At 41.9% G+C, this 23174-nt stretch overlaps 1 protein-coding gene across 1 annotated transcript in view; it reads right to left on the minus strand.

Moving 5' to 3' along the window:
- FBXL7 (F-box and leucine rich repeat protein 7) overlaps positions 1 to 23174 on the minus strand; it is a 376485-nt gene that overhangs the window by 275648 nt on the left and 77663 nt on the right. The window contains exon 2 of the mRNA XM_045787161.2: positions 6964 to 7053. Within this exon, the coding sequence (XP_045643117.1) occupies positions 6964 to 7053 (90 nt within the window). The remainder of the gene's footprint in view (positions 1 to 6963; positions 7054 to 23174) is intronic.

Raw genomic sequence — 23174 nt, forward strand, 5'->3', positions numbered from 1 at the left:
ATCAATTATTTATTGAGTGTTTTTTGCAAATGACAGAATAGAGGTGAGAGAAATACAGAATAATTTTACATATGGGATGAGAATGCTAAAGTTCTGATGTTTTCTCTCCTAACCCTACATAAAGGCACTGGCAGATGCCGGATGTCTCAATTAAGTATTACTTTAAGATGTCCTTAGACACACACACACACACACACACACACACACACACTCATGTACAGAAACCTAATTTCCTTCTGAGACTATTAAATGACATTTTTGCCATTCTGGATGATTCATTTTGGAAGATAATTCCCTTATGAAATTAAACTTAGTTCTTGAGTCTGAGATGGTATTGAGGGTTTCATTACACATTTTCAGGCTTACATAACAATTTTGTGGATACCAAGATGATGAGTTTTCCACTGCTTAAACTAATCCTCAAATGCAAATTTGACTTCTTTATTAAATTGGGCACATTGAATCTATAATGTGCTCAAATCACCCGATGTAATTGGTACAGTTTTTCAAAAGTCACCTAACTTACAATTAGGCAGTAGTTCGAAACTTGGCCATGAAGCAGTGGCTTGTTAATTTCATTACCAAAACACATTAAGCTTCAACAGCTAAAGCCTTGTAAGGTTTTCCTAAATAATCCTGAAATTTTCAGAAATAGTTAAGCTTAAAATTTAATTTTTAAAAGCAAAACAAATCTTTATAATAATCAGGCATCATCTTCTTCATACACAGAGGAAAAGCTCCTAACAGCATATTTCTGATTTTGGGATCTCTTCCTCCCATAAGGTCCCCCAAAACCATCCTTCCAGTTTGAACAGATGTCATCTTATTGCTATTTTTAAAGAGACTTTTTCTATGCTATTTACTTTCTGCACTTCTGTACTTTTTATTCCTCTTCCCATGTTATATGTTTTTACTCTATACTTTCTCTTGTGTCATGGGTGGAGTTCCATTTGATTGCAATAGACTGCTTCAAGGCATGGTTCCAGTCTTGCAAGGCACATGCTCGAAGATTAATATCTTCCACCTGTGTACATTTCCAATTAAAGAATAACTGCTTGGCTCAGTTTTAAAGTAACAAGGAGCAATGTAACCAGTCAGTACTTTTATATTGCATGTACTATAGATCCTATATCATGATTAATTTAAATATCAACCTCAAACCCGAAGTCTGTCTGATGCAGTATGTTAAGGACACAGTTATGATAATCTGCAAACTAACCCTTCAACAGTTTAGTAAAAAGGCAGCTTGGAATATTGACGTTTGCTTTCAGTAACGAAGAATTTAAAGTAAATTTCTAGACTATACACAGACCATATTTGTATGTATAATACTGATAATTGGGACACAATTATGGATTGGCGTTTTGAAAATATAAGGACTTTCAAGATATATTTTGATATAAACTTATAAAAATGATTAGCATGAAATTCTTAGTAGTTCTACATGACAATTACAAAAATTAAGAAAAAATCTTATTTAGAATTTGGTACTTAAAACCATCTTTGCCGTTTACTAATTTTCCATGACTTTGGGCCACACTGATGCTTTCCCAGTTTCCCTATTGTCATCTGCCCAATGAAAACATGTACACCTCCTTCTCGAGAGCAATGTGACAATGAAACAGTTGAATGCAATAATGCTCATGAGAGCGCTAGGGGCAGCATGAAATAATATGTGCCCCAAAAATGTGTATTGAATTTGCTGGATGGTCAAAAAGGCTTTCATTTAGGGAAATGAAATCTACCTTGAATTAAAAGCATCATCTTTCTCTTCCTAAGTGACTCATGTGAATTTCGTTTGAGCAGTATACTCAAGAAGCAGAAAGAAGAGAATATAAGGAAGACAAAGAGAATAAAACAAAGCCAGCCAGATTCCTGGGCATTTTCAAAATAACTTCATTTAGAATTGGTCTGATTGGGGCACTGAACACGTTTTAACCCATGACTGTATAAATAAAGTCGTGATTTTAGGTACCATGGAAAGAATTCTTTCTATATCAACTCATTTCACTCATGGCTCAAATGAAACATTTTAAAATTAATTTCCTTCAGGGAGTTAATTAAACGGGCAATTTTGCAAAACAATATTAAGTGAATTTATTGAAAGGCTATTTTATAATCATGAGGCAACTTAAAGGCAGTGTTTCCATCTCCAGCTGAGAAGTTACCCTATGTAAGTAGGTTATGATCCTTTTGCTATTTGAAGTAGATCCTCTCCTCCCATTGGAAGGACTGCTCTATTTGAACTCAGTCTTTCTCAAACTCTTCCGACAGCCTGCCTCCTGGCTGCAACCAGCTCAAAACAGCAGCCAGCAATCAAGTGGACAAAACAGAATTAAATAGCTTCACACTTAGAAGGCAACAATGTTTTTAAAGGTTATGCTTTTTCCTGACTTGACCATCTCTCACTGAAATAATACTGTGTCAAACTCCCGCTCGACAATTTATTAGGTGTGTAATATTGAGCAAATCTCTTTATTTCTCTGTGCCGCAGGGATTTCTTTGTAAAATGAATGTATTAGATCAGAAAATTGCCAAGGCCTTTGTAGCTCTAAAAATCCTATGATTCCATATTTGGCTGGCTTGATAACAACATTTATAAGCCATCACACCTATAAATTGTGTTGTCAGTGAGTTCAGTATCTGAACTTGAGTATGTTTAAAGAGCGGCTGGATGAAGTTGGCTCTTCATCAGCCAATTACCAATGGCATTTGGCCTTTAAAATAACTGTGTCATCTTCCCCCCAGCTCCAAAGAAGTTTGAGCTGTTGAGCCCTTTAAAGGTCACCATTAAAGCCACGTCCTCATAACCCTGTTCTGAGAAAGAAGCCCAAGCCGAGCTAACTATTTCTGATTCTGTGTCAGGCTGGCTGCTGTGTGCTCTATTCTAACCGTGGGCTGGACGTGACTTTCATAGCTGAAAGTCAAAGGCCATTCCTTCCAGTACAAGGGAGAACACCCCGTGGATGAGAAAGATTGAAAAAAGTGTAACAGAAAGAATAGCAACACAACTGGAAAGAATTAAGCTGTGGCCTACGAGGCTGGAATGCAGATTTTGTTGGGAAAAATGGAATGTTTCCAGCTTTCTGCACTTGAACCCAAACCCCCTACAGTGTCAGGAAATCAGGAACTTAAACTGTCACAAGAAATATAATGGGCTTTAAAGAAAGCCTATTCCGTTTATCAAGGAGAAAGCTCTGCAGGCTGCCAATTCCTTGAAAGAGGTGTGGCTTTAGACTCTCAAAATTAGGATGCACGAAGCTTTTGCATGAGATTTTGGAATGGAACACTACCATTTACGTAAAAATACCATTCTCTGTTGGATGAAAACCGAATTGTATCACCGTCTGTGCCCACCATGCCTCGGGGAACAGCCTTATGACCCAAAGTGGATGAGTGGGAACATCAGGCAGACGGCAAGGACATACTTACTAGAATGAATAAATGTGACCAGGGCCTTAATCATCAATCAGGGTTGGTTGCTAAAAACTTAAAATCCAAGCTGAGGTTAGAGACTCTCCAGGAAAAGCTTAAAAAAAAAAAAAAAAGAAAAGAAAAGACAGAAAGAAAGAATAAGAAAAGAAGAGAATAGAAAAAAAGAAAAAGGCTTTGAGAAACCTGTGGGTCTATCATTTCTCAAGACTTCCAGAACTTCCCATGGGGGGTATGTAGTACGAAGAACCCACTATGGTCGGACACCATTCGCGGGGCTGTGAACAGTACTGGTCCAGGGACTCCTTATGATGCTTTCAGGGCAGTGCTGGCCCCGAGGCCAGAGCATCTCAGGAGAAGCTTTCAGCCAGCAGCCCTGCTCTCTGTAGGCCAAGACCCATGCTCCTGAGGGGTCTTCTCACCACTGTTCAAGACTTCTTTCCAGAGGTGGGAAGCAGCATTTTCAAATAGTTTGTGCTGACTTAGACGCAAGTCTGAAGGTCATGCAGAAGCAGCCATCTCCTGGGTCTACCTCAATGACTTTTAGCAAATGTACTGTGTCGTGCAACTTTTACCACGATCCAATTTTAGAACATGGTCATCTCCCCAGTCAGATCCCTGGTGTCTGTCATAGTCCCATTTCCCACTGCCACCCCCAGGTTAGCACATGGTACGTGACCACCCCTCTCTCCCCTCAGCTCCCACGTCCTCAGGTCGGGGGCCAGCATGCACTGCGCAGGTTACTTACGTGCGTCCCAGTGAGAGACAAGGACTCTACCATTGGCTGTCTCCTGGAGGCCGGACACAAAGGCACACGCGCAGGCGCATGTGCGCGCGCACCCCCCCTCCCGCCCCCAGGCCAGGGAATTGCTGTAATTCATACCTTCCCCATCCAGCCCAACAGTGACAAGTCCAACTCTGCTCCCCAAGGCTTCCAACCCAGATATTATCGGTATGGCCACGGTTTGCAAAGGCTGCAGGAAAACTGAATACCGTCCTTCACGATATATCTCATTTTTAGAAATCAGTATCACTTAGACCTTTAACCTAAGCATCCTGCCTGTGTTTCTTGAAGAGGGTATTGGTCAAGTCAGAGGTGAAAAAAATCCTCTTGAGAGGATCAAAGAAGTGAAGAAAGTAATGTAAGGGTAGTCAAACCGCTTCTGGAAAACCAGTTACACCACTCGCCCAACATTTTCTTAACAACCAAGTTAAACACGGTTCTAGAAACAGTGGGAAGAGAATCAGAGAAACTTTTTTAAATTGGCTCCTCTGTAGCATGTGTAAGAAATTGGTGTCCAGTCTCTGTTTCTTGGCACACAGTGGCTAGTAGGTGCTTTCCGGTAGGAGCAAACGTGCATACCATTGGGTAAACCCACTTTGTGGAGGTCAGAGATTGTGACACCCTAATCCTGAGAGGCGGACCAGGACTCTGTCACCTGTGCATTGAGAAAATGAGCACTGCTGGTGTTTCATCTTGAAAAACCAGGCTGACAATGAGACCGTTCTGCAGCAAATATCCCTGAAACACATTTTTATGGAAGTAATACTCACACCTACTTTATCTTAAAATATTTTTTTAATTCCATTGATTAAAAAACAGTAGCAAAATTGATTCAAACATACAAATAGTAAAATAAAACACTTAATTTTGTAGATACACAAAAAAATGGATAGCATCTTTCATAGAGATGGGGTTCTTCCATTTAAGAGTTGGAAAAAAAATGCCCTATTAATTTAGCCCAGTTGCTAAAATTTGTTTCACATGAACATCATATTTTCCCATTTTTCTTTCCTGAATTTACCCTCAGAATGGTAGGAAATGCATTGTGACAAAAATGTATAAAACATTGGCTGAGCCTGCATCAAAAGACTCTTCCTAAGCAAAAGGCAGAATAAGATGAAAATTTTAAATCCCTATAGAGTTTTAGTTGTTGTTGTTGAAGCATAAAAAGCAGGCATTTTTAGTGCATGAAGCCCCACAATCCCCTCCCCCAGCCCTGCAACAGAGCCCATACAGTTTTGTATTTTCTGTTTTCGAAAAGGAGAAAACACTAAAATGAGCACTTAAATCTGGAGAGGGAAACACAGAGGGATTACTTCACATACTTTTAACTTCCTATTTTCACAGCCACTCCAATTAGCCAAACTATGACCATAACAAGAGTGACTAAAATCATGGTAGAAAGAAGTGAACACCTTACAAAACAAAGATTTCTGAACGGAGGCCTCAAAAGCAAATGTCTAGAATCAATTTACCTGACTTGCACGTTACCTTAACTGAATTTCAAGAACGACCTAGTGCTCATATTTGAATTAACAGCAGAAAATTCAAATTGGGTTTCTATCTGGTGCTTCGCAGCACCGCGGAGAACACCCCGATCTGTTCGCCTTACAACGTTGGTAAAACAACACGAAGGCATTAAACGCCAGGGAATATAATCCCATTATAAAAGCTCTTTATACATCCGTCCGTCTGAAACACACCAAGTCAAAAATACCCAAAGAGAAGACCTACACAGCAGCGGCCAACCGCCATCCTTCGCGCACACACGGTCACGCTGAAGAGGAGCAACCAAACAGAGACGACCAACATCAGGTCATGGGGTGCGCCTCCCAACATCGCAATAGCTTCAATTAAGCCTCAAGACAGAGCGTAGAAATGCACCTGCACACACCCTGCGCACTTTAAGAAGGCAGGCCCTACCCAAGGTCACCTCACACTGGGTCTTCCATTGTAAGCGGCACCAGCATCTCACACGGGACCTCCATTCAACAATTAATTTAGGAGGAGCTCTGCTTCATAAAAGAGCTCACTTAATTGTGTTTAACATTAAAATAAAAACAACGAACTCCATCATTGAGTCAGCTCTCCGCTAAATACCACAGAAACACTGATTTCCACAGGCAAACAAGTAAGAACACAAAAGCTTCTGGACTGCAGAGCAATTAATTCCAACAGGTATTCCTACATATGGTGAAATTCTGTATCAAGAATATCAGTGAGGCCGATCTTTGCCCTGAGAGGCAGGACTTTCCACGTATTCTTTAAATAATCAAATGAACCTCTTTTCCTCTTCCCACATAATGGTTAATTCAAGTTCTACAAATCACATGATTGTGACCTTCCCCTTGTCAAAATCCTGAATTCCAAGTGTGCCTATTTTGAAAGTTTTTGCAGGAACTTTCAACTACAGCACAGGAATTTTACAATCATAGTGTTTTCCACATTGAAAAACAAGACAGATAACATCATGAAGACTCCCCAAAAGGCAGCCTATTATATTTTCACAAAATAACAGCATTTGCCTTAGAATTGAGACACTTAAATCCTATCAAAACCTCTTTATCAGACGGCCACAGCATAGCAACAGAAAAGCAACTTGGGAAACCCTTTGCCTTCTCATTTTTAAGAATCTCATATGCTCCCACTCAGTAGAACAGAACTGAGACTCACACATTTTATTTGTCTTCCAAAAATAGCCTGCACTGTGAACACAGGGAGAGAGATAATGAAGACCAGATGCCTACCTTCACTGGTAGCCACATTCTTCTGGGCTTGGGTCGGCGTGTGATCTGTACTTGAACTCACGTCGGATGAGATGCTTGAGCTGCCTTTGCCTACAGAAAACAGGAATGAGCAGCTTTTGAGTTCTGGAACTTCAAAACTGGACCATGCCTTCCACTCCATCCCACAGCAAGCCATATCACTTGTTTCCAAGAAAGGAGCCGTAATACCAAGAAGGGAGTTTATTATGTTTCTTGCTCGATGCATTAAATATCTGACCCATACGAGAATGGAACTAAAGCCTTATTACAGTATAGCTCGCCTGTAAACTCAGACAAGATTATAAAACATATGGTAACGTAATCTCATTTTGGCATACGTGTGAATACAAAAGGACATGTGGGAAACTCATCTACAGTATTAATTATTTATTTGCAACTATAAACTGTACATTTCCCGGTACAGGACAAAAGCATATCTAAGAATGAGGCGTTATCCGAATAGTAAGAACCTGCTGGCTCTTCAAAGAGTTCTATCACCTTAAAAACCAAATTCCCTGTTTTAATAGGTTCTTCTTTAAAAAATAAACAAATAAAAAACACTTATGTATGTAATGCAGTAGTTACCGAGTGGGGGTGCTTTTTCCCTCAGGGCGGCATTTGGCAATGTCTGGTACCATTTTTAGCTGTCCCAGCTGGGGAGGGTGTGCTGCTAGCACCTCGTAGGTAGAGGCCAGGGATGCTGTCAAATATCTTACAACACACAGAACAGCTCCCACAGGAAAGAATTGTCCAGCACAAAACGTCAGTCGTGCCCTGCTGTAAATAATCTTGCTTCAGCTGATAGCTGAGTTTCTAATCTTCTTTTAATACGAAGATACACACTAATGTTACAAAACATTCTTAAAACGTCACATGGGAGTCTGCAAACATGAACCATACTCACTGCCTAGTGAAGGGAATGTCAGCGACTGCGGTGAGCAGAGTTCTAAGTTAATTCCATGGCACCTGCTACAGACTGAATGTGATGCCTCCCACCCCCCCAGGTCATCTTAAGACCTAATCCCAGGGGGATGGTATTAGGAGGTGGAACCTTTGGAAGAGGGTTAGAGCATAAGGGTGGAGCCTCATGAATGGTATTAGTGCCCTAGCGGAAGAGACCCCTGAGAGCTCCCTGGCCCCTTCCACCATGTGAAGACAGACGAAAAAGATAGCCATCTGTGAACCAAGAAGCAGGCTCTCACCAGACACCTTGCTCTTGGACTTTTCAGCCTCCAGAACTGTAAGAATTAAATTTTTGTTGTTATAAGCCACTAGTCTATGGTATTTTTTTGCAGCCACTTGGACAGGCGAAGCTGGTGCCCACGTCCTTGGTAATCTGCTCCCTTGAGTGTGGATAGAACCTGTAACTTGCCTCTAAACAACAGACTATGGCAACGTTGAGGGGGTTCTGCAGATGCAATTAATTCCCTAACCAGTTGACTTTTGTCAAAGGGAGATTAACCTGGGTGGGCCTGGCCTAAATAGGTAAACTCTCTCCAAGAGTCTAGAGAAGAGACCCTGCCCACTGGCCCTGAAGAAGCAAGCAGCTGTGAGTTCTGCTGCTGCAAGGGAATGAATTCAGCCAACAGCTGTGTGAGCATGGAAGAGGACCCACCCAAGCCTCAGACGAGAGCACGGCCCTGGCCAGTGCCTTCATTACACCTCTGTGAGACCCAGAACAAAACTCCCAGCTGATCCAGGACCAGAATTCTGACCCCAGGAAACTGCAAGATAATAAATGTATCTCGTGTTAAGTAGGTTAAGTTTGTGGTCCTTTGTGATGCAGCAAGAGAAAATGACCATCCAATTCTACCACAAATGAGCTCTTTTTGCTTCACAAGGTACGATCAGAACTCTTATGTGTGGGTGAGAAACACATTCCCAGTAGTGTTCCCCACACAGTGGCACACACTCCAGTTTGGGGGAGCATGCCTACGTCGAAATACAGAGCAGAAAAGCCCAGATGAGTTTCACTTTAAGAGCATTAGGGATTAGTTTGTGAATATTGAGAGTAATGGAACAACCCAAGTTCATGGGTGATACCACCTGAGCAGGACGTCAAAAGGCTGTTGTCTCCTTTTACCACTGCCCATTGCTCATGGTGACTTCTGGCTCTGAGACAAGTCTGTTAATTCCTGTTGTCCCTGCCCATTTCACATCCTCCTCTCTGACAGTTAGCCAAGATGACGCAGTAACTCTCCATTAGTTTGGGTCTAGCCCATTTCTCTGGCCTGGCAGTGGTCCCCATTTATCTGCCATGGTTCACCTTCAGAAAGGGTTGACACATTGGATCAGGTCCTTAGTTAGAAGTATGTCAATGTGGTCTCTGACCTCGTCTGCTGCTCCCTTGTTTTTGACCTTGGACATTCACTTCTCCTCCAGGAGGCTTAGTGTCCACATGTGGTAGGAGAGATGGTTAGAATGAGTGATTCCCAGCAGCTCAAATAGTCTATGATTCTATGAGTCCATTATGGTACTCCTCAAACCTGAGTAACGCCAACACTCCCTTTAATATGGCACAAAGCATTACTGTTCACCACTAATGGAGACTTAAATTATTTTGAGTATACTGTTATTTAGTGATGTACAAATGGAAAGCTAAAAATAAACTCCATATGCTTTAACTCTGATTCAACAAAAAGACCAAAACAAAGTAACAAATTAAACACAAAAACAAGAAAGTCCATAAAATTCAAATTAACAGCGTTAATTTAATGTGGCAAATGATGTTATTTTGCAGAGAGATTAAATTACCTTTGAAAACGTAAATATAGTACTGCTGCTAAAGCCAATATTTTCTTGGATTGGGCACACCTTTGCTACCCCCCAGTGAGGGCTCGGCCTGCCCACCACTTTCCTCCATTCAAACAGGGGAGTCTTTCCTCCCACAACAGGATGACCCATCACTGGGCCTTCACGCAGTCTGACTGTTTCACTCACAATCTTTAAGTCTACTCCTCTTTTATTCCTTATTGGCCCTTAAGCATTGAAGCAGAATTCTTGCCTTAAAAGATAGGCGTAAACTTGGACAATGAAATCTTGTGACAGGACTCATCTATCAAAGGGAACCAGTATACAGTGATTTATTGTTTTTTTATGATTGTCATCAAAACAAAAGCACAAAGTAAAATAAATTTCAGAGGAAATTCTCAGACAGGTCTGAAAACAGAACGCAGACCCCTCAGGGGACCACAAACTCCAATTTAAGAAATGCTGGTCTATGAAGAAAGGGAAGAAGATAAAAAACCAAATAATATTATCAATGATATTTATAATAACATCTATAGATGCTGTGCTGTGTAGTCTAGTAAATACTTCAAATGTTTCACCACATAGTCACTATGCCCTGTGGCTATGTTTTGCAATCACTTTTTCATTACTGCCCTCCCCCCAAGGAAACTTTTTGGACTTTTTCCCTAATTATCCCCCAAAAGAAATTGTAATACAGCCAATATACTGTATATCTGTTATGTGCTCCGTGTATATCTTTGGTTTTTACACCAAAAGGAGTTCTCAACCCCCCCCATTAAGAACCAATTTTTGTCCCTTTAAGAACATGGGCCTTTGATAGCAAAACACTGAGTATTAAACAAATTAACTAATTAAGGAAAGCAAGATAATAGAGAATTACAGTCCACTCTTATTATTCACGGTAGTTATGTTCTACAAAGTCACCACAAACAATGAACTAACAATACTCGGTCACTGCTTCTAGGGGAAAGACAGGAGTAGGTTTCTGCCAGCTGCTGGTCACAACATTTTTGTCCCCCCATCAATACATAACCTTGTTTCATGTGTGTTTCTGTTTAAAGACACCTTATTAATATATACTGTTGATTGGGGCGCCTGGGTGGCACAGCGGTTAAGCATCTGCCTTCGGCTCAGGGCGTGATCCCGGTTTTATGGGATGGAGCCCCACATCAGGCTCTTCTGCTATGAGCCTGCTTCTTCCTCTCCCACTCCCCCTGCTTGTGTTCCCTCTCTTGCTGGCTGTCTCTATCTCTGTCAGATAAATAGATAAAATCTTAAAAAAAAAAAAATATATATATACTGTTGATTGATCAGCCCTGAACTTGTGACCAACAGTGCTGTCATTCGAACTTAAATGAAGTTTATCTAATAATACACGTGAGGCACCTCACAACCTTGTCACGCTTAGGAACACCAGACAGCCCTTCCGCATGATGCTTGAAGGCCACCTTAAGTAGTGAAACCACCATCAAAACTCACAAAAATCAACAAATGTGGTGGTAAACAGGCTGCAAAAAGGACACTTAAGGGCTGAAACAAGACACTTAAAGCTGAAACAAGAAGGCAGACATCACCGTGTTCATCCCCAGCTGGGAACGTGCACGCTGGGAGACTCGGATTTTTTGCCACTCTGCTCACGTCCTCGGTGAGTATTGATTTGGGGATTACAAACAAATTTTAACGAGTAGACAAATTTGCAGATATGGACTCCACAAATAGTGAGCATCAACTGTATATAATCTTGTATTACATACAGGCAGCTCTCGTGTGGACTGGAGTGAATCTAGTCCAGGGTCAGGTGCCAGGGCTCCTATCTGAATTTGCCATGTACCAGTGTTGGGCAAATTAATAAACCCCTCTATGCTTTAGTTTTTTTCAGCTATAAACAGGGTGGGGATGACCCATCCCTGCCTCCTAGGGCTGTTAGGAAGAGTCAATAAAATAATCCAGATACAGCACTTAGGAAATACTCCACAAATCTTAGAATAATGGCGTTCATATTTCGGATGCTATTAATATGCTCTTTGTTTCTACCTTGCTTCTGGAAGCATAACCATCTCTCCAGTGAGTTCAGGAAAAAGGTGTATGTTTTGGGGTGGGAAGCTTAGAGGAGGAACTCAGAGGAATGAACGAGGTGCTATGGGGCTCCTAATAGTCAGAAAACAAAAATCAGAAGTCTAACAATATTCCTACAAGCCAAGCTCTTGTCTTAGAAAGATCGTGCCACATTTCTCACCTTCAGACACTGTTTGGTTTAATAGCTGTTGTTTATACCTTGGCCAAATTGACAGAGAAAACTGTCCATCATCGTGTAGACCACGTGAGTTTAAACTCCCTATCTACCAGTGCCAAGTAATGTGTCAAGGAGAAAATCTTGCTGATTTCTCTAAAGTTCATTGTCTTTATCCATAAAGTAGGGATAAAAACAAATAAAAAACCACTATTGGTTGCCTCTACTATAAATGGGGAATTGGACCCACCCTTCAGTGTTTGGGGACATTGCAAGGAAAAATAAATGGGCTCCAGCTGGTAAAGCATTCAATCATATCAAGAGCTCACCCTGTGATTGTTTAGAACTGACCCATTTATCACAGTCTAACTTGTATCAGGAAACAAGAAATGAAATTTAAAACACTAATTATTATTATCCTACTATATGGACACATAATAGTAAATAAATATTATATACACATGTACATTGAATTATATATACCCTATATAGCTAGCAAAAATCCCTCCGATATGAGCAAGGCTGACAATTCTGCCCTCTATCTAACTGCTTTACCTACATGAAAGTTTGTTTATCTGACCAATGGCCAAAACTCTCATTAGGGGTTATGAGCCTATCAGCACTATGCCTGTTAAATTTGGTAAAGTACAAAGTTGCACTTTGTTTAATATCCTCCCAACTGGGCTGAAGGCTCAAATGAGGACAGTTGAACAAACAACTAGGTATCAAATACAAATACAAATACCAAAGCAAGTGAAGACTAACTAGTGCATGGACGTTGGTCAATGTTATTTGTAACAGATTAACACACATATAATTCTCAATCAGAGTACGGAGAAACTACTCAGCAGACTGCTCCTCCAGATCAGTTGGGACACGTGGTTAATCCAGAGACGTTAGCAGAAGGAAGGGCCGGTCTTCTATTCCAGCTGTGCATTCCTTGTTAGAATGTGCCACGTTTCCCCAGTGTTTGAACAGAAAGACAATGTTCATTCAATGGGGGTTCTATCGTAGAGAGTGATTTTAAGTCTTTTTATTTTATTTTTTCAACATTTTATTTATTTATTTGAGAGAAAGAGAACAGAAACAGGGGGAGGGGAAGGGGGAAGGAGAGAGAGAATCTCAAGCAGATTCCCCACTAAGCCTGGAGTTTGACATCAATCTCAAGACCCTGAGGTCATGACCTGAGCCATGGCCAAGAGTTGGATGCATAACCCACTGAGCCATCCAGGTGCCCCTTGTCCCTTCATCTTATAATTCCCTTATGTAAAACTGCAAAACTAAGTTTCTTCTCTCATCTTCCCAGTGCCCGAGATGATTTTGTAAATGTAGGTATTTAAAACAAGACAGTCAGACATTCCGTTGTGATTTATTGATAACATGAGGAAGGTAAAGGGTGGAATAGAAAAAAATCAATCATACATGACCAAAAAAATGAACCAATGGGTCTTATGATCTTCAACATTCTTAAAAGTCCAAGAAATTACTTGCAAAATTGATTCCTTATATAACTTCCAGATTATATGCATTGAATTCATTCCTGTGGGTTTCAGCCACAGACTTCTGATATGAAATCCACAAACAAGCGCGTGGGCCAACATGGGGGCCTCAGCCCATGACATTTCCTATTCCTTTCCAGTACCTTGTTTTCAAGCCGCTGTTGGCACACCATGACAACCTGGTTTAACACTAAATGTCTACACCAAATGAAAGAGAATTTTTTTTCAATATCTTAGAATTAGATCACGGGAGTGGTGGCTCATATTTGTGTGTTGAATTCACTGTTATTTTCCTGATTGTTATCTTGAGATAATTTCTTACTTCTTTGATCCACAGGTCAAGCGTCTATACGTAAAGAATAATAATATTAGTTATCTCAGAGAATGATATGGCTTAATTCCCAGCCCAGGTGTATATTGGGTTTTGATAAGTGAAAGCATATTGGCTCTTTCAGGCTAAGGGGGAGAGAGAGATTTAACAAAGGAATTCTCCAGAGTCAGAAACCCGAAGTAGAGGGAAATGAAGGATCAAATCCAAAACACTCTGCTTTACTTAACTGTGAGCAAAAATCAGTAGATGGTCCCCTTTGTGTTTGCGTCTCCCCTAGAGAAGACCGGAATAGGAGATGAAGAGGATGAAAGGAAGGAAAGGAAAGGAAACAGAAGTGGAACCCTCAGCCCTGATGGTCTTTTTATTTCAAGCCATTTAACACCCTAACTGGTATTTTCCTTACGCCAGTTTCCCAAAGCACTTAGCCAGTGGTCTCAGGGCCACTGAGCAGGGTGCTTACATCTGTAATGCGCTGGCGGTCCAGGGCAGAGCTGGAAAACAGGATAGTTAAGTGAGCACCTGCTTCATGCCCAGGTGGCGGTGTGCTGGCCCCTTCCGCTAAGAAGCTGCCATTCTTACAGGTTTATATTCAGCCTAAGAAAAGCCAAGGACACTTTTCAGCATCCAAGACCTGATTCAGAGGGGTGGCATTTTTAAATTACATTAAAATATGTATAACATAAAATTTGCCATAAAATTTGACTATTTGTAAGTGTACAATGTAATTCACGATGTTGTGTGACCATCACTATTTCCAAAATTTTTCATTACCTGACAAAGAAATCCTGTATCCATTAAACAATAACTCCCCATTCCTCCCTCCCCCAGCCGCTGGTAACCTCCGATCTGGTTTTTGTCCCAGTGAATTAGCCTATTCTGGATACAGCACCTAAGCGGAATAATACAATATTTGTCCTTTTGTGTCTGGCTTATTTCACTTTTTCTTTCTTCTTTTTTTTTTTTTTTTTTAGATTTTGTTTACTTATTTGACAGAGAGAAAGAGAGCACAAGCAAGGGGAGGGGCAGAATGAGAGGAAGAAGAAGACTCCTTGCTGAACAGGGAGCGTCCGTGACACAGGGCTCGATCCCAGGACCCGGAGATCATGACCTGAGTTGAAGGCAGACGCATCACCAACGGAGCCCCCCAGGTGCCCCACTATTTCACTTTTTCAAGGTTCCGTCAGGCTTTAGCATGTCTCAGGACTTCATGCCTTTTTATGGCTGAATAATACTTCATCGTGTATATACACCATGTTCTGTTTATTCGATTCTCTGTTGAGGGGCTTTTGTCTGTTGCCTCTTCCTTTGGCCATTGTGGGTAATGCTGCAGTGACAGGGCTGGCTTTGACTGCTTGTGGTTTTTCACTTTCAAACTTCTGGTGCATGTTGTTTCCAGCCGAAATCAGATCCTGAGCGCTGTGGCTGGAGCAAATGAACAGAGTACACAGAGTTCTTCCAGGACAGAACAATGCGACAAGCCCACCACTGAGTCAGCAGCTCCTTGAGAGCCTTCTGCACCCCTGCCTCAGCCCCCAGGAACGGAATGTCAAGCAAGGATGGCGGGAGTGTTGAGTTACCTCCAGGCAGGGCTGGATGGCCGCTGCGGCCGGGAGCAGTGATCTAGAACAGAAAACCAGCACACGGCCCCGATGTCAGCAGAGCAGACGTCAGGCTTCGGGATCCGAACACACACCTGCGGCACAAGCTCTGCACCTGGAAGGCCTGCGAGGCTCTGAGTGCACACCTGGGGGCTTCCTCCTTCTCCCCAAATGGGGACTGTGCATGCCCTAAGAAAGGCAAAAGCTTCTGCCTCGTGTAAGACAGTGCAGAAGGGGGTGTCCCACTCCCAAAGCACAGGAGCGAAACTGTGATGTGAAATGCAAGCCCAGGGCGTAACCGCACGTGACCCTGAAGGATTGGCAATCATTTAAGCAGTGTTCGCTTCAAAGCCAAAGGGTAAAAAGAAAGAATGAAATAGAGATAATTGAAGTTGATCAGCAATCAGCACGCCTTCATGTCATTCTTTTTCTTGGGGGAAGAAAGAAGGCATGCTTAGACAAAAATCCCAACTAAAACCCATCTCTTCTGCATGCCTTCTGTATGCTGTGACAAAAAGAAAAAGAAAAAGAAAAAGAAAGGGGTGTGACTTTGACAAATCCACGGGAGGTAGCAGATGGCCGCAAGTGGGCCCAAAGCACAGCGGATCTCCTGGGGGGCGTGGAGCCTGATGTGGGGCTGCTTAGACCTGAATCTTGCCTCCACCACTAACTACATGGTTGAGCCTCAGGCCGTTTCCTTACTTCTGAACAGGAGTTACTCCATCTTAAAATGGGGCACTGCAAAGTCGACACTCACAGAGCAACGTGAGAATAAAATGAGGTAAGGTAATTGCTGAGAACGGCAGATGCATATAAAAGATACTTAATACATGCTGGCTCTTATTAATCATCTTCCTGATCAATATCCTCAATCAATAACTCAGTGTAATTCAACAAGTACCTGTGAAACCTATTGCACACAAAGGATGATGATTAGCTTTAGAAAAAGCAAGACAGATCATATTGGGTTGGGGAGATAAACCACAGACACATGAATAGGATTGAACATAAATGCAGTACGGTTAAGTTTCTAAATCGGATCAGGGAGTGACATCCCCAAATACTATCTGATTCACAAAGTTTCACTGCTGTTTAGTGTGACTGCTTCTTTTCACATATAATGACACTAAAGATATGTAGATTGATTGAAATCAATCATGTCTGTCTTCTCCACTGGATCCTCAACTCCACGAGAGTAGCATAGGTTCTCCGTACTGTTTTGTTCGCTGCTGCGAACACTGTGCTGGGCACATTGTAGCCATTCAGTGCATATGTGTTGAATGAGTTGGCACAAGAGTGAGGTTCTGAGTGAATAACTGGAAATTCATTCTTTCTTTTCTTTTTTTTTTTTTTTTTAGGTAGGCTCCACACCCAGCATGGAGCCCAACGCGGGGCTTGAACTCAAAACCCTGAGATCAAGACCGGAGCTGAGATCAAGAGTCAGACACTTAACCGACGGAGCCAACCAGGCGCCCCTGGAAATTTATTTCTAATATAGCCTGGCCCTGGAATGTTTCCTAACAAGCACCATCCCTTCCTTACAGACACCACTCAGACCTATGTTAACCCAAAAGAGAGTCTTTACACAATGGCTCTGTGTGGCGCACGCCTCTGTACTAGCGTCCGAGGCATGCCTTCACAAATTACCACCAACTAGGTGGCTTAAAATAACAGAAATGTACTGTCTCACAGTCTTGGAAGTTAGGGGTCTGAAATCAAGGGACTCAATCAATTCTCTGAGAGGGAGAATCTGCCCCATGCCTCTCTCCTAGATTCTGGTGATTGTCAGCAATCCAAGGCATTCCTTAGTTTGTGGCAACAGAACCCCCATCCCTGCCTCGGTCATCATGTGGCCGTCTTCACTCCATACGTCTCTGCGTCCCTTCTCATAAAGACACCAGCTATAATGGATTAAGGGCGCTCCCTACTCCAGCGTGCCCTCATGTTAACTGACATCTGCAATGACCCTATTTCCAAAGAAGGTCACATTCTGATGCTCCAGGAGGGATATGAGGTAGAGTTGGGGGGACACTTTCCAACCCAGTAGATATTCCAACACCATCTTCTGCAGAATTAAACAGAAAGCAGAAAACCCCGCCCTGAGTCTATGAACCGAGCATTTATTTATTCCAGTCTTACTGCATGGCCACCTTCCTGTGGGTGGAAAAGATTAGCAAGTAAGACCGAATGCATCATGGAATGCACGAAGTCCTGAAAGAGTCTCCCAGCTTATGAAAAGGCAAGCACTTAGCACTCCATCACGGGTGGTTTTAAGTTGAAAAGGCTGGGCGGTATTTCACTAAAGGCACCAAGGCAGAGCCTGCCCCCCCCCAGCCTCCCAGCTACCTACAGGCCTTCAGACAATTGCACAAGAGTTAACACAGATGTCACGGAGACAGACGCTGTTGCTGCTGACAGATGGTGCCTCACAGCTGGGTTTCTGAGCCAAGAAACGAGAGGATCACACCACGGACAGGCGAAAGGGTACGTGCACCAGCACAAGAATTTCCATTGTACTCTAAGTCATTCAAAAGACATTTTTGTACCAATGGCAACATCCCTGTAATTTGTACCAGCGATTTTCCTCCAAAGTTCCGAAGGGCTGCTGTGGTCCAAAGACCATGAGAAGACTGTGCCTTGTTTAATGTGATGCACAAAGAAAGAGGAGAGTTCTTTTTGAAGTTCATTGCTGTTTCAACATGGTCTGGGAAGGCTTCGCAGCCATGTGTTCATTCCCTGGCATCAGGAGCCTCTGGTGAGAATAAATTCACACCTGCTCTTCTGATTCCCTCATTCACTCACTCGGTCATGAGCTCAGGGTCCTGGGATCGAGCCCCATGTCAGCATCCAGCTCAGCAGGGAATCTGCTTCCCCCTACCCCCTGCTCATGCACACCCGAGCGCACGCGCAAGCGCTCTCTCTCCCAAATAAATAAATAAAATCTTTAAAAAAAATTCTGTATAAGGGAACCAAAAAAGATCCAAGCATCCCTCCTTGGTAAAGAGGATTTAACAAAAATGTTTCCCTACCACAGAAGACAGAGATGCCCAAGATTGTTGAGAAAGCACTTAAATGAAGAAACTGGAATTCTCAGCTCAGATCCACATTCAGTCTTTGCCTTGCCGGGAGCCCTGAGTAGCTACTCGGGACTTCTCAGCAACCACCCCAACACCTCTGACTGGGGAGGAGGGAAACTGGAGGAGGTCATATTCAAATTTTCAACTGCCACCTTCTCTATGTCCCCCCGACTCAAAAAGTTACCAACTCCATAGCAAAACTACAAACTGCTTACAACCATAACCCGAGATTCAAAAAGACCTAAAAATTAGCTAAAAGTTAAATGACAGAAACCGAGTTGTTAGCCAACTTCTTCCTTCCTCTACTGAATTAAAATTATATATGACTGTATATATATGTATATGTGTTTGTGTGTGTGTATACATATATATATATATATATATATATATATATATATATATATATATATATATATAATTCCTGGCATCAAGTAAATACATACACATGTATATATACACACATATACCAATATATAAATATACACACACATACATTTAAGTCACCAAATCACAGCTGGATTATTTCATTGCTGTGTCTTCTCGTTGGTTGTGTGACCTCTGACATCGCCTGTCCAGTGTGGTGATCTTAGCCCCCAAATGAGGATCCCAATTATACTACCTGCCAGGCACCCTAAGAGTATCATTACTCTCCTCCAGCACCTCCCCCGCTTCCATGAGCGGGAAGTTTTCCGTAGGCCCGTGGTGGGAAACGACAATTCTATCTCATAGGAGTGGAGGTGTTTATCCTTGCCAGCTGGCGTCTCTGAGAAAGTGTGAATGGCAACCACAGCGTATCTCACAGAGAGCCAGAATCCTTCTAAGTCCTGACTCAAAGGAAGGAGAGACTAAAGCGGTACAATGAATGCAGTGATCACCCCACCCCTGAGTCCATTCCGTCCCCAGGACTTGATGCAGCTGTCTCAAGGCTGGGTGACAGTAACTTCACTTCTAGCTCCCGCACAGAGCTCTACCTGTCCTGAGTCTATCAACATGCACCAGCCCTCACTGCACATTGACTGGGCAGATAGGGACGGGCAGTTCAATGGCCAAAGCCACTCAACAGTAGGGACCAAGATGCCCCCTCTCCCTGTCTGGATATAACCTTAGTAGTTGTAAGCAGCCAGATTGTATTAAAAAGGAGAGTCCAGGGGCGCCTGGGTGGCACAGCGGTTAAGCGTCTGCCTTCGGCTCAGGGCGTGATCCCGGTGTTGTGGGATCGAGCCCCACATCAGGCTCCTCCGCTATGAGCCTGCTTCTTCCTCTCCCACTCCCCCTGCTTGTGTTCCCTCTCTTGCTGGCTGTCTCTATCTCTGTCAAATAAATAAATAAAATCTTAAAAAAAAAAAAAAGGAGAGTCCACTTGGGCGTAAAGATGCACACAGAAAAACAGAAAGAGAAATAAATCAGGTAAGGACATCACTAAGATAGTACAAATTTAATACAGTCCTGACGCCTGCCCTACTACTGGAATTCTGTTGTGTGAATCAATGGGACAAAGGAAGAGGGCTGTCTGCTGCGCCTAGTGGTGAACATTGGAACTGCGGAAGTTTTATGCTTAAAGCTACAACTTGCAAAGCAAGAAAAAAAATTTCATCCTAAAGGTAAGATAGTTTTTTCCATGTGAAAGGAGCACTTTCTTACTTTAGAGACTGACTCTATGAAGGGCTGAATAAGTATAAAGCAGTAATTTTAACAATGATGAACTGTAATATTTTAAACAAGCACAACCAAGTAAAACAAGAAGCCATATATATAGCCATGTGATAAATCTGATAATTCCAGACCAGGGAAAGAGTTTAATTTGCTCTGGGCAGTGAACAGATGATTTGATAGGTCTTTCTTCTTTTAAAATCCTTAATTCGGCCTCCACCTATAATCTACGTTGTGTTTTTCAAAGCTTTATGCATTAACAAAAAAAATCACTCTCCCTAAATTTTGCATTTACAGCCCTTTTATCATATAAATTGCGGTCATAACCTAACTTGAGGCTTGCAGGGGCCAGTGAAGGGAAAGGTCTGGCTTCTATAAAATGAGATACATTAAGCAAAATAAATCTTGCCTGAAACTGAAATAGTTCTTGAATATAGCAACTTAGCAGCTAATCCCTCCTTTCTTTTAAAAATATAATAGCTTTGCCTTTTGGCCAAAACAGATATACTTCACAAATAGCTGTTGCTCCTTTCTTCATTCTCTTTCTTGATGTACTGATACTTGGCTGATGGTTGTAAAATCGCCTAGAATTCTTTTCCCAAACTCTTCTCGTACAAAGTCATTGCTTCATCCATGATTCTGACCATCCCATCTAGTCTGAAGGAAGAATAAGGTGCAGGGATTTAAAGTGTCAAACTACACATTAATGTCCTCCTCTGTTCTATGCCTTCATTCACCTTCTTGTAAGACTTACACTCAACGTAAAAAGCAAACTGCATTTGATGAATACATTTTGTGGAACCCAGACAGGAATTCTGGAGTATGTTTATGCTATAAGTATATTCATAAAGACTTGGTTGGAATGCAATTTACAGGGCTTTAACTCATTTAAATAAAAAGTAAGAATTTTAGGCATTTGTGATGGTATTTTTTTCTCAATGTGATACTATCTAGGGAAATGTTTTCAGATGCATAGTTTGGGACAGGCAGAATAATCCTGGCTGCCTCAAGATTTATATATCTTTTATAAAAAAAGAGAGAGAGAGAGATAGAATTAAATATTTTGGCCATGTTTTCCCTCCTGCCCTCACCACTTCATCTTCCCCATCTTCTCAAGATGTCACCACCATAGATGCTGACGCTTACACCACCTGATCATGTCACCAGCCCAGTTTAAAAACCCCTAACAGTTTCCTATCGGGTTCTGGCTTAAGCCCAAACTCTCTACTATGGCCCATGAGACTGTATGTCGAACAGCCAACTGACTGCCTCTGCTCAGAACTCACCCCAAGGATCCCCAGAGAAGGTGTCTGTCTGTAGAGATCACTGCTATCCACAATGCCTGGTGCTTGGAGATAGTCAATAAATATTTGTTGAATGAACCAGGTAATACTTACGTTAATATAGTCTTTTGCCTTTTAGATTTATCCAAATGACAAAACTAGCAAGTTTTTTTAAATACAAACCATTTTCAAGTACAGAAAACTTAAAATCACACAGATCAATATGAGACAGACAATGAGTCTGCATATTGATCAGTGAAAGGAAATGCCACTTATATCACTTCAAGTTCACAGGAAAACTACTTTAAGTAGTTTACAGCCAAGTGGAAATGAAACAGAGGTTAGAAGAAAAATAAACTAATGAGAACAGATCAGCAAATAAATTAGTTGGAGGTAAAGGAGGAGGATGCTGGGTGACCAGCCCTAGCCCATTACTATCATATAAAGGTACACCAGTCAGGTCAGGGTGTTACAGACAAGACAGAAATATCAATGGGACAGAATGGAAGCCCAAAGATAAATTCATATATAAATGGTAAAGGCAGAAATATAACACAAAAAAATCAGTGCAGAAAGGAAGAATTAACACTGGGACAGCTAGGTATCTATTTTTTAAAAAACCATATTGTCATCCTCATCTTACTAAAAAATAAAGTATAATAGTCAAAATATACATTTAAAAAATAAGTAAATATTTATCAAATTTCTGGAAGGTGGACGTCTACTAACTTAAAGCTAACAGAAGGATGTGCAAAGAAAATTATCAAGAGCTTCAACCGTATAAAAACTTTGAACTTCTCTATGTCAAAAGTAAACAAACAGTAACATATATAATTGAAGCCAAACAATCCTTTAGGGGAGAAAAATCACATGAGGCAAATGTCTTTATTGTTCAAAGAACTTAGGAAATCACTCAAAAACCCCTTAAGACTAACATACAAATCAGGAAAGGACAACAACAGGTGATGCCCCAGAGAAAACCACACATGGTATCACAGAATTTGAAATGTAGTTTCACTCGCTGATAGAAGCCAAGCAAAGTGTTTGTGTTAATGGGAATATCCATTGCACACAGACAAGAATAAATAAATGCAAGTACTTTAAAGTGTCTGGCGACGTTCACATCAAAAGCCTTGATAGGGTTGAAGCCCTTTTATCCAGCAATTCTACTTGTCCTTAAATTAACATAGGAGTCTGCTACTTCCTTACCTAATGTATTCTTGAATTTGTCTTCACAAGTAACCCTATGCAAGTCAAGCAGCTGACCACATTGTTAAGGGCCAGGATGGGCTACGTGATTGGCGGGCCCCAGAGCAAAATGAAAATGTGTGGCCCTTATTAAAATGTGATTAGGAATTTCAAGAGGGCAACAGCAGAGCACTAAACCAAGCATGGGACTCTTTGGAACACTGGGCCCTGTGTGACTGCAAAGGTAGAAAATCCACGGAGCCAGCCCTAGTAGGGGGTATTCTGTACCCAGAGTGCTGGGGAGGAAAGAAAGGAAATTTCTTATTATAGTTCATGCAGACACTGCCCTTCTGATCCTGCTTAGTGGGTGAGAGCCTTGGGATGGATTACGGAGAGCACTGGATGTTAAGAGGAAGGGTCCTCTTCTCTAGAGAAAGGGGAAAGTAGGACGTGGAGATGATACACTTGAGCAGACACTGGTGCCAAAGCCTGGGCATTAACAAGGCAGCCCCTAGCACCGTCCTCTCTTCATGCAGCTTAGTCGGCATTCAGAGCAGGAGCCCGGTCTCTCTTCCTTCCCCCTGTG

The sequence above is a fragment of the Ursus americanus genome, chromosome 15 (genome assembly GCF_024610735.1).
Source record: "Ursus americanus isolate L20-20 chromosome 15, mUrsAme1.1.p, whole genome shotgun sequence".
NCBI lineage: Eukaryota > Metazoa > Chordata > Mammalia > Carnivora > Ursidae > Ursus > Ursus americanus.